The sequence below is a fragment of the Scomber japonicus genome, chromosome 23 (genome assembly GCF_027409825.1).
Source record: "Scomber japonicus isolate fScoJap1 chromosome 23, fScoJap1.pri, whole genome shotgun sequence".
NCBI classification, from domain to species: Eukaryota; Metazoa; Chordata; class Actinopteri; order Scombriformes; family Scombridae; genus Scomber; species Scomber japonicus.
Genome location: NC_070600.1, coordinates 7,887,293 through 7,898,794, shown reverse-complemented (window position 1 = coordinate 7,898,794; position 11,502 = coordinate 7,887,293). Strand labels below are relative to the sequence as shown.

The following is an 11,502-nucleotide window of genomic DNA, read 5'->3' as shown; positions in this document are numbered from 1 at the left end:
AAACAACACATTTAGAGTAAAAGATGAAACACGCAACCTTAGTTCTCCTCTTGGCTGCCTGTGAATTCACTGCAGTGTTTCATGGTTGGTTTCTAAGTTAGCTGCAGGCCCGTAGCAACAGTGTGTGTGTTTACATATGTACTGAACCAGCTGTGAGACTGATGGCGAACGCATGCTCTGAACGTGCACACCACACCAGAGCGATGCAATTGGCTGTCGGCGACCTATATAACCCTGACCCACATACCACCTGCACTGACTTGAGACGAGGTCGAGGGGTCACGATGTGTGTGGCTTAAAGTGTCCGAGGGTCATCCTATACTCCTAGGTTGACAGGGATATGTTGGTCCAGTTTCTACTGAGGTTTTGCACAGTTTGAAAAAAAAAACAACAAACTCCAAAGCATACAGCACAGCCTACAATAAACAAATGATTTAAATGATTCATCTTGACTTGATGCAACATCCTGAAATCTTCCCAGTTACTGTGGAGCCATGCTTGGAATGAAGACAAACCTTTCTCAATTGTTTATTTCATTAAATCATCCCATTTTAAACAACCAGTAGGTGAACATAAAAAAAGAAACATTATAGTTGGACCCTTCTCCGTTACATTCCATCCTCCATCCTCCCTCCTCCCTGCCTGTTCTCATGAAGAAAACCAGAAAAATAAGTTAACTTAATATTCTCTGTAAATTCCCAGGAATATTCCTTTGTGGGGAAAAAGTGCACGATTACACCAAAGCACCAAGCCCTGGGTAAACATTTGCAGATGTGTCACTAACATTTACTGGATATTCTCAAGAGCACAATAAATCACGCCAATGTTGAATCACTGTTTTATGCTGTCCAATATGTGAGAATGTCCTGGTGTACAATTGTCCATAATAAGACATTTCTACAGTAGTCCCATCCCAAAACCAGGAGCCTTAATATGTGTCCAGTAGGACGTCAATCAAAATGAATGTCATTACAGGCCCAAGGCTTAATCAAGTGTTGTCCTCACAAATATTATTTTAATTACCTCATTGTCAAGCAGCACAACTCCATTTGGATTAGCTTCTATTCTTAGGGAAACATGGCCAAGACAGTGAGGCAGTTTATCCTCCTGAGACAAAATATTATCTACAGTAAATCACTGTTAGAGTCTCAGCTTTTGGTAGACAGTACAAAAAAAAATCTGAAAATATTAAGACTGAATAGTAGAATTTTGAAAATCTTACTTGAATTTGTCAGTTTCCCAAGTAATGAGTGCTACTATGGTTATGGGTTGAAGCAATGTGCATCCTCCAAAAATCCAGAAACAGCATCTGGGCTCCAATCAGCATGATCTAAGTTCAAGTTTAAAAGTGTTTTACAATCAGGGACAAACACCACACACAAGCCACGCAATCGAAATTGTGTCACGCCTGAATCCTGCAGGTGGGAAGATCATTACCTGACCTTGGTTTTACAAGTTCAAGTTTCCTTCTGTCTTTTTTTTTAACCCCAGTTCTACTGCAAACTGTGCTCAAGTGGTGAATGGGAAAAAGTTTCTCACTCTGATTTACAAACTCTGTGAAATTCGAATGACATCAAGGTTTTTCACAAAGGTGGTAGAGAGTTCAGCGAGGTTTCATGATACAAGTCCAAACTGAGGCAAGGGAGGAAATTCAGTGCAACATAAGAAGTTGAGAAAGAACTACAACAAGTACTTTGTAATGAGAGTATTCAATATGTTTTACTGTACAACCAAACTTTAAGGCCTTTCTGTAGGAAATATATTACTCCATAAAAGTAACATAAAACATCACAAACATAAAAGGAAAAACTTTGAATGAGGTCATAATAAGGTCAGTAATGTGCATCATACATTAACTTTAAGTTACTAGCAAATGACAGATTTCCTCCTTTAGGATTCTTTGACCCACATAAAGCTTTAAATTGAGTTTGAAAAATATTGCATGGTAATAGATCTGACTGTGTGTTTATGCATCTTCGGTTAAGTTTCAGGCTGAAATTGTAAACCAGCAGAAACACAGCCAGTTGTTATATTTAGTCTGTGCCCAGATGCTGCAAATGCTGCTTACATACATTCCTCTTCCATTTCTCAGAGTGTAGACTGCACTGTAACACTAAACACTCTGTCTGGACACATAGATAGGAGTTTTACTATCTTATGCTGAGCTTCTATTGATAAAATTCATCATTCTGCCTCTTCAACATTCACCTTGAAAAGTACTTTTAAATAAGAACATGTTTGGTCTATGCAAGGACTTTAAAGTTGATATAAAATCACTACAAGTATATTCACATTATGACTCAATGGGACAAACTGAGATGAGGAAGCCGAGAGAGGTGATGTGAGATTCTGCACGTTTCCTCCACGTTTCCTCCACGTTTCTCTCACACTCGCGGCACCGATCTGGAGAAAGTATTGTTGAAATGAGAATACTATTAAATTACATCATATAACAACAACTCTGGTTTAAAGAAATCATTTACCATATTTGGAAATACAGTTTCATGTCATAAAAATAATCATTACTTTTATTCTGAAAGGAGCGTGTATTAATATGAATGCTACAAAACAACCGCTGTTTTTTTTTCAACCGCTAAAACTTTAACATTCACAAATATAGAAAAAACATAAACTGCAACTGCCGACCTTCAAACATTAAAAACAGCCAATAAATAGCCATGAAATGTTTAAAAATGAACCATTTAAAAAGTCATATGGTTTATAAATGACTGTTAATCAAACCAGATTTTTATAAACATAATAAATCGACTCATGTTAAAATAAGTAAATGACCCACAGGCTCCTATTGCACAAAATATTAATATATAACTAATCACACACAATAAAATTATCATCCTAATAGTAAATACCACAGAGAGGCGCTGTGGCTGCCTCTATGGTTGTGTGTGTGTGTGTGTGTGTGTGTGTGTGTCGTCAGAGAGTCACGTTGCTTCCCGGCACAGTTAAATAGCGGATGTGAGCCACAGACCGGCAGATAAGCTCAGCTCAACGCGCTCTATACACGCTTGTGATCAACCTAAACTGAAGCCCTGCTCCGGCAGCTACCGGCTCTTTTTAACGTGGTTTTCTCTTCATCATCCCCGGGATCTTAAACGACTCGGTTCCCGTATCCTGTGCGGTTCTTCAGTCCTAAAAGGAATGCCCAGAGAACTGACCCAGAACAGGATCCAAAAGATCTGGGTTCCCACCAAGGATGACAAGCCGGCACCCCGTAGAGGTAAGGACTCATTATACTCTAGTCCTATATATTTCTGTGAGTAGGGTTTTTTTTTGGTTACAGAATGATCTATCCATATATTTCTAGATTGTAAATAATTTTAATAATAATTCATTTAAACATCTAAAAGTGCTCCAGAATTAAAAATGATAAAATATAAAGAAACATGTTTAATACTCACAAAAACAAGCTCTTAAAATGTGTTTCTATTGGCTCACATTTATAATAAGAAGTCCACTGGGAGCTACAATCAGCCCAGTTTCACATCCTCACTGATCGATACCCTGGTTTAAGTGGTCTTCATCAGCACTCATGGCACGTCACGATCCTTCAGCTGAAGCATGACGAAGCTGCGGTCTCCATGGTTACCAAAGTACCCCCCGCAACCTGTGCGTGATGCCGCAGAAAGCGCACCGCTTTGTAATTGGTCGGGCCGGCGGCGCCAGTGCATGGTGCGACCCTGCTGCTGCCACTGCCACTGCCGGGGCCTCGTTTCTGGCTTTAGACCAAACACAGCACACAGAGGACTCTATTGATGAGGAAAAAACAGGCACTTTGTAGTTTTGGGGGGTTTTTTTTGGGAGCAACTCATCATCACGTTTTACTCCTCAACTGTGACTGAGCTTCAGTTTCTGCTCTATTGGGCCAAATTAAAAACCAATGCTCCTGCTTGTTGCTTTATATTAGAAATATGTAAACAAATTTAAGTGAGAGAAATTATAGAATTAATTTGTACTGCACTTTTTATTCAAAGTGATGCACAATTAAGCAAACGATAAAGAAAATAATAGATGAAAAAGCTTTACTGAATTTAAGGTTTGTGCTGCCCTCAGATGCTCTAGAAGACGAGTCACTTCTGCAGCTGCTCATTGATTATTGATAAGAGAGTGTAGTTTACTGATCAATAAGACAAGACGAGCTGTCCATGCTCCCTGAAGCAGCTTTTGTGCAGAAAGGCCAATTCTGTAGTTTGTCTGACTGTGTAAGTTGTGTATTTGCAGAAGTAAGAAAGCTAAAGAATTTAGCAAGTTATAACCTGAAGGATGTTAGGTGAGGCGGAGAGGGAGGAGAGGGACCGTAGAGACGTACCAGATGTCTGAGTATCGATGCAAGAGCTTGATCTGTTTTTCTGGTGCTCTTATGTTGTGGAAACAAGATTAGTGAGTGATCACTGCTGATGCTCGCATGCTGCAGTAATGAGTCTCCTCACTTCATGCAGAAATCTGGACAAATTCATCATAAGTGGCAAATTGAGCCATTGAAAAATCCATGTTATTGATTCACTTTGCAGCATTTCCAATTCCCTGCAGAGCATATTTTTCATGCAGAATCAATCTGCCTCATGTCCACCCACTCACTGTGGGAATCCAGTGCAACCCAGAGCAGCCTGAGGCGACATATCTTATAATATTAAATCTCCCATGGGCATCAGGGGTGGGGTCAGAGTGTATCTGGGGCTAGTGAAAACCACTCATGCGTGCTGGTGGAAGCCCGGTAATACCATACTGTGCAAAAGTGAGTCAGATGTGCAACGAGGTGGAAATAAAATCCAGTCTGGCGCCAGTAGCCAGCCACGTGCTCACTGGAAGTAAGTCAGTGTGGGGAGAAATTAGATTATAGGTGTAGAGGTGGTTTTGGTAAACAAATTCAGGCAGGTTGCAACTCTTGGTGACTAGTCGTTATTTGTGCCAGAACTGTGCCTGCTGGTTGTAGTGGACTCAGGTTGCAGGCAAGTGCACAAGATGTTCATTCTGGTCTCTGCTCCCCCACAGTGTGTATTTTTGTAAACAGGACTGTTGTCATGACCTCTCCCCCACCTGCCTTCCCTCTCTGCAGCGACCGGTGCCCCGCACTTCGCCAACGCCCCCACCGTCATCGTGATGGTTGGCCTTCCGGCTCGGGGGAAGACGTACATGTCCAAGAAACTCACCCGCTACCTCAACTGGATCGGGATGCCCACCAAAGGTATGTACCATGCACTCAAAGGCTCGCACAGTTTGTTCAGCAGTGATACAGTGACACTCCTTGTTCCTTGTGGGTGATTTGCCAGGCTGCATCAACTCATGTTTCCACCTTAAGTACATCATGTTCATGCTTGTTGCCTCTTCCTGTTTGTGTTGCAGTCTTCAACGTGGGAGAGTACCGCAGGGAAGCAGTCAAAAACTACAGCTCCTTTGACTTCTTCAAGCCTGATAATGAATGTGCTGTAAAAATCAGGCAGTAAGTACCCCACACAGTTAGAGTGATCTACTGTATTTGTGTATTTTTGAACCAGAGAAAGCAAAATTAACATCTCTATTGTCTTTGCTCTTCAGGCAATGTGCCTTAGCAGCCTTGAGGGATGTCAAGTCCTATTTGAAGGATGAGGGAGGCCAAGTAGCGGTGAGTGTTCTGCCATGTCCCTTTTTCTAAAATTCTGCCCTCAATTGTGACCAAAAAATAACAGTTTTTGCATCGCTTCGTCTTACAAAGGCCGCTTCATGTTTCTTTTAGGTCTTTGATGCCACAAACACGACCAGAGAAAGACGAGAGATGATCCTCAAGTTTGGCAGCGAGAATGCCTTCAAGGTCAGTGTTACTATGGTGACCTAGGCTATGACATCACTGCCAATGCTGCCACTTTCAACTTTCAGCAACATCTCCTTTTTATGCACAGGTCTTCTTTATTGAGTCAGTCTGTGACGATCCCAGCGTCATTGCATCGAACATCATGGTGAGTCACGGTTGTGATTTTACAAAGTGTTGCGTCCTGGTGCCGTGTGACTAAAGATGAAATATTTAAAAACTCTCTGGCTTCAGGCGTGTTATTTGCCGTCTGACAATCTTCCTCCCTGTGCAGGAAGTGAAGGTGTCCTGTCCAGACTACCGGGACTGCAACAAGACTGATGCTATGTTGGATTTCCAGAGGAGAATTGAATGTTACAAAGCCAGCTACCAACCTCTGGACCCTGATCAGCATGACAGGTAAATCCTCAGCACTGGTCAAGTCAGGACATCTTCCATCTTCCATCTCCAACACAAAATCTAAAATGAAATAGCGGCTCATCCCGTCCTGTTCGCTCTCTTTCTTCAGGGAACTGTCCTTTATTAAGGTGATAGACGTTGGTCGCCGCTACCTCGTCAACCGCATTCAAGACCACATCCAGAGTAAGATCGTCTACTACCTGATGAACATCCACGTCCAGCCCCGAACCATCTACCTGTGTCGGCACGGAGAGAGCACGGACAACTTGGAGGGTCGGCTGGGCGGTGACGCCGGTCTCTCGCCGCATGGCAAACAGGTACGAACAGTAGCTAAGAGGAGCGTAGAGTAGATGATGAATTGATAAATGTCAGGTTTTTAATGCTGTTCCCTTTCTGTAGTTTTCAGCTGCCTTGGCTCGGTTTGTGGAGGAGCAGCAGATGAATGACCTAAAGGTTTGGACCAGCCAGCTGTGTCGCAGCATCCAGACCGTCGAGCATCTGGGGGTCCCTTACGAACAGTGGAAGGCTCTCAACGAGATAGACGCAGTGAGTGTCACTCTAACATACACTATTACATCATCTTATTGTTGCTGCCAAACTTGAATATAAAACACCCACTGTGTTATTTTTAGGGAGTGTGCGAGGAAATGACGTATGACGAGGTGAAGGAGAAATTCCCGGAGGAGTTTTTACTGAGAGATGAAGATAAATACTACTACCGCTACCCCGCTGGAGAGGTACACACCTGCTTCACAATCCCAAAATCCAAAGGAGAAGATTTGATTTAAGTCACCTCTTGTAGTTTTTATACCATCTTACTAATCAAAAACCCCATCCTCCTGATTGCAGTCCTACCAGGACCTGGTCCAGCGATTGGAGTCGGTCATCATGGAGTTGGAGAGGCAGGAGAACGTCCTGGTTATCTGCCACCAAGCCGTAATGCGCTGCCTGCTGGCCTACTTTCTGGATAAAAGCGCAGGTGGGTACTACAACTCTCACTAAGCCCTCTGATTTAGTCATTAGTGTTTTTTCTTTTAGGTAGTATCTAACATTTTTGTGTGATTTGCTGTTTGCAGATGAAATGCCGTATCTGAAGTGTCCGCTCCATACGGTGTTGAAGCTCACCCCTGTGGCCTATGGATGCAAAGTGGAGTCCATCTCTCTGAATGTGGAGGCTGTTAATACCCACAGAGACAGACCGGAGGTAAAACGCTTGATTTACTGATAATGTGGAACCACAGAAGTGAAGTCACATCCTGTGTAACCATTGTGTATGACAAGGCACAGAGTTTATTAACAGAAAAGGAACCGGATGTAGCTGATACATTTTCTTTCTAAATGAAACCTCAGAGAACTGCACACTGTCTCAAAAAAGACTTGAACTCTAAAGTGTGATCTTTGTTACCCCTGTAGGAAGTGAAGAGGGGTCCTGGCACCTTGATCAGGAGGAACAGCGTGACTCCTCTGACCAGCCCCGAGTCAAACATCAAGAAACCTCGCATTGATGACCTGGATGAGCCTCCGATTCAAGAGCTGCCCCCCTCCGTTGCTTCCCTGGCCCTCTGTAGCCCCTCACACCTCCCTCTCACCCTGGCAGGACAGGTTGGTTCAACAGAAACACACACAAAAACACACTTTTAAAGCTTTGTTATGTGCATCGTTGACAGGATACAATAGGTTTTCTTACACTGCACATTTCCTCCATCAGTTTCTTTTTTGACGGCCTCTTTAGAGTCTGCATGTATGTTCACTCACTTATTTCCCATCTTCTTTTCTTCTGCTGCCTTCTCCTGCTCTGCACCTTACAGCATTGGCTGGGCAAAGTTTGCCTGTAAGTATTCACTCTGTTCACTATCTGCGGCTGTGTCACTCTTTTCTCTCTCTCTTTTCTTTTTTTTATCTCACCCTACCACACTTCCTGTTGCTGTATCTTCATTTGCATTGTGTTCACTGCTGATGTTTATTTTCCCCACTGATATGAAAATGAGAAAAGCAAGAAGGTTTATGCACATCTTAGCAAATATATTTTACCTTTAGTAGTTACATTTATACACCTTGCATTAGCTCTATTTATCAGTATTAATCATGTTAAATGCATCATATTTCAGTTAAGTAATACATTTTGTGACTATATGCTCTTATTAAGGCACTGTGTCACAGTAAATGCATTCTGGACTTAACTAATGGGGAAACGATGCTGCATACTGAGTAGTAGCGGCACTGTTTCCTGGCAGTGAGGGAAAAGAAAAGCAAGCATTCACAATTGTTCATAGGGAACACTTCTCTTCCCAGTTTACATTCCTGTGATTCCTGTCTGATGTCGTCATTACAATGTGCTTGTTACTGTAGTACGCTGATTCATCCTGACTGTACTTGTTCTTGTCTTTGTGTTTGGTTTATTTTTGGCCTGTCTTGTCCTGCTTAAAGACGAACCAGCCTCCACTATCTGAAAGTGGTTTCTCTCTTAGTCTTTCAAAGGTAAACACATTGTAGAGGCTTCGCTTGTTGCTTCATAGTTCTCCCAACATCTGACCCAAATATCCTCTTAGTGTCCGCCAGCCAGACTAAACCAACTTGCTGTGACACATTAACTCTTGAGAAGTTTGTACTCGCAACTAATGAGTTATTTTGGAGCTTAGAATGGTTCACTAATGAACAAACAGGCTCCTTCAGCAAAGACGCTACCGTAACATGCTAAAGCTAACCTCCACTAGATGCTTTAGTTTTTGTGCGAGGTGCGTTAGCTCGTTTCCTTGCTAACAAGCTAACAAATCAGCTAACAAACTGATTCACAAACTTTATTAAAAAGAGTTATATTATCATGTATCTGTCCAAAACATACAACAGGCATGTTTAAAGTTTTCAAAAAGCTGCTAGCTGTTGCACAGGGACAACATGGCAGCGTTTTGTATATCAGAATTGACTTTCATTGTTAATTTGGTTGTGTTTATTGCCAGTTTAATATTGTCCATTTAAGTAAAGCTGGGTTTCCTCTAAACATAACCATAGACAATCAAATAGTGCTGGAGTTTTTGTGATAAATGACTTCATTGACTGCGTGAGGGGAAACAACACGTCTGTACTAGTTTTGCTGGCTCAGTGGAAAGGTGAAGGATAATGCCGCTGGATGTGTGAGAATCTTGTCGGCTTCATTCATAATCACTTGAGGATTAACTGGGTGGAGGCACATTCAGCCGCAGCAACCTGTCCACACACTCCTGAACTCAGCGCTAGTTTTCACACCCTCTAAAAATATCAAAGCAAACCACAGGGCCCAAGAAAACATGGGTGATGTAACTTGTGATTTAGGGATTACACCAAATGAGAAAGCATCATTTGGCCTGGAGACATTTATGCAAGAGTCAATTATGTTGTCATTGGTGTCCTGGCAGCCATATGTGATGTGTTGTTTTGTTCAAAACAGAATGAAGTGTTAACATTATTGGTGCATGTTTTTGTGTGTCTGCAGAACCTGAGGAGAAACTCATCTGCCCGTCATCTGGCCGACGTTTTGCAGTCCTGCCAATGAAATTGCACGTGACACAAGAAGGCGCGTCGACAGGAAGTGCATCATTAACAAAGACTCACTGAAAAAATAACTTCAAACAAGGACACAGAAAATTGAGAATTTTCTTAAACAATATTTCTCAGCCTGTAAAATCTGAAGGATCGAATCTTGTATTTTTTTTGTCTTCTATGGACACAAGCTACTGTACCTTTTAATCCTTGAAAACAGGCCGTGGTTTTGTAATACTGTCCTTTTGTGAGATATTTATGTTCAAGGTTGATATCATTTCAAAGCCAAACTCCTATTTTCCCTCTGAGACTGATTAATCTGTTTTCTTGGAAACTTTAGACAACCTTTTGCGTATAATTGGTCCCTATATTTGGACTCAAAGCGGAAAACTGTGACTCATTCAAATCTAAAGTCATTTCTGTTATGTTTCTCAGCTCAGAGACGGCTCTCCAGGATATCAGTTTCTTCTTGTGAAGCTTTTATTTTGGAGAGACCACACCCAAAATAAAACATTTCGCTCTTCCTTTTTCAACCATATACTTATGGTTGCTTTAATAAGATGATGATATGGTATTTAGTTTACATTGTAAACTCTTTGGCACTTCTTTGGAAGCACTGGTGTTTTTCACGTTTTTCTAAAATGTGTGTAAAGGAAGAGCGTTGTAATTTAATTGACTCTTTTGTATGCGGACACGCTACAAAGTAAGAGATTATTTTGCACAGTGGGGATATATTTTTACTTTTTTTTGGTTATGTGTCACTTTAACTTTTTCATTTTCACGACTTCAGCGTAACCGAGGTAATTTTTGCCGTAGAGTGCCTGTAGTGCTTGTTTCGCAAGCCAGACGCCGCTTCTCTTGCTATTTCTTTGGACTTAATTGCTCGAGGAGAGGCACCACATTTCACCTAATAATGTCACATATCATTTTAATATTTTATTTTTCATGTAATATTTATTTTTCATCTCTTAGTTTCAGTGCTACAGAACATGCAGATCATTTAAACAGAGTTCTCATCGCTGATGGGGAAGTTTATTTTCGTTCTACTTCCTTTTGCTGTCACTGTCTGCTGCGCACAAATGTAAGCACCTATATTTTTCTTACAACAGAGCGTGCTGTTAATAATATCTTTGTGAATGTTAGTGTACATACTGTATGACTGGAGATGGATGGGAGATGACCTGGAACTCTCTCGGGAGTCTTTTAATGAACATGTGCGTGTTAATGAGTGTTTTTGTACTAATGTGTCGGGACTGAATGGAAAGCATGACCTGTTGGGAAAGAAGTTGCTGCTCCCATCTCTCGGTAAATCTTTTAACATGTTTGCTTGAGATACTTGAAATTTGTTTTTTGTAAAAACTGTTTTATTATATTCTTTATTTATTTTTATGTAGTTTTTTTTTTTTTTTTGAATGACTGCTTGGAGCAAGAGGCACCTTCTTTAAACCTGAGGACTATGCATGAGAGGACAGTATGTTGTATAGTTGATTTTGCATCTGCTGGACCAATAAATTCACTACAAATGTACAATGTTTTCTATTGTGTTTCATTGGATTGAATCCAACATTAATATTCTTTCATCATAGTCCTTTTATGGAGCCAATCTGAAGGTTAGAGCACGTGGCAGTGACGCTCATGAGTCCCATTCATAGAAGGATGAGTCACACACTCTTGCACGTTGCTTATCAGGATAACTGTGACACGTTGCTGTGAAATTACATCAGAGTAGATAATAATATAACACTCACTCCAACAAGACTGATAAATTCGTGTTCCATTGTAAA

At 41.3% G+C, this 11,502-nt stretch overlaps 1 protein-coding gene across 3 annotated transcripts; it reads left to right on the top strand.

The window, feature by feature from the left end:
* Window positions 1-3,017: 3,017 nt before the first annotated feature.
* pfkfb3 (6-phosphofructo-2-kinase/fructose-2,6-biphosphatase 3) lies at window positions 3,018-11,242 on the top strand. Of its 3 annotated transcripts, XM_053313916.1 has the most exons (15): window positions 3,092-3,238; window positions 5,075-5,203; window positions 5,362-5,458; window positions 5,554-5,620; window positions 5,732-5,806; window positions 5,895-5,951; window positions 6,078-6,202; window positions 6,312-6,519; window positions 6,602-6,748; window positions 6,835-6,939; window positions 7,052-7,181; window positions 7,279-7,406; window positions 7,616-7,804; window positions 8,011-8,033; window positions 8,630-8,739. In XM_053313916.1, exons 1-15 carry the CDS (start codon window positions 3,160-3,162, stop codon window positions 8,682-8,684), a joined length of 1,614 nt encoding a protein of 537 aa, XP_053169891.1. In that variant the 5' UTR covers window positions 3,092-3,159; the 3' UTR covers window positions 8,685-8,739. The 3 variants fall into 3 exon arrangements, with proteins under 3 accessions (XP_053169890.1, XP_053169891.1, XP_053169889.1); XM_053313915.1 differs by lacking the exons at window positions 8,011-8,033; window positions 8,630-8,739 and adding an exon at window positions 9,672-11,242 and having other exon boundaries at window positions 3,018-3,238; XM_053313914.1 differs by lacking the exons at window positions 3,092-3,238; window positions 5,075-5,203; window positions 5,362-5,458; window positions 8,011-8,033; window positions 8,630-8,739 and adding an exon at window positions 9,672-11,242 and having other exon boundaries at window positions 5,600-5,620; window positions 6,038-6,202.
* Window positions 11,243-11,502: the final 260 nt, after the last annotated feature.

Coding starts and splice junctions, on each gene's coding strand:
- pfkfb3 (XM_053313916.1), top strand. CDS start 3,160: ATGCCCAGAGAACTGACCCAGAACAGGATCCAAAAGATCTGGGTTCCC. Junction 5,204..5,361: donor GATCGGGATGCCCACCAAAG/GTATGTACCATG, acceptor TTTGTGTTGCAG/TCTTCAACGTGGGAGAGTAC. Junction 6,749..6,834: donor CTCTCAACGAGATAGACGCA/GTGAGTGTCACT, acceptor TGTTATTTTTAG/GGAGTGTGCGAGGAAATGAC.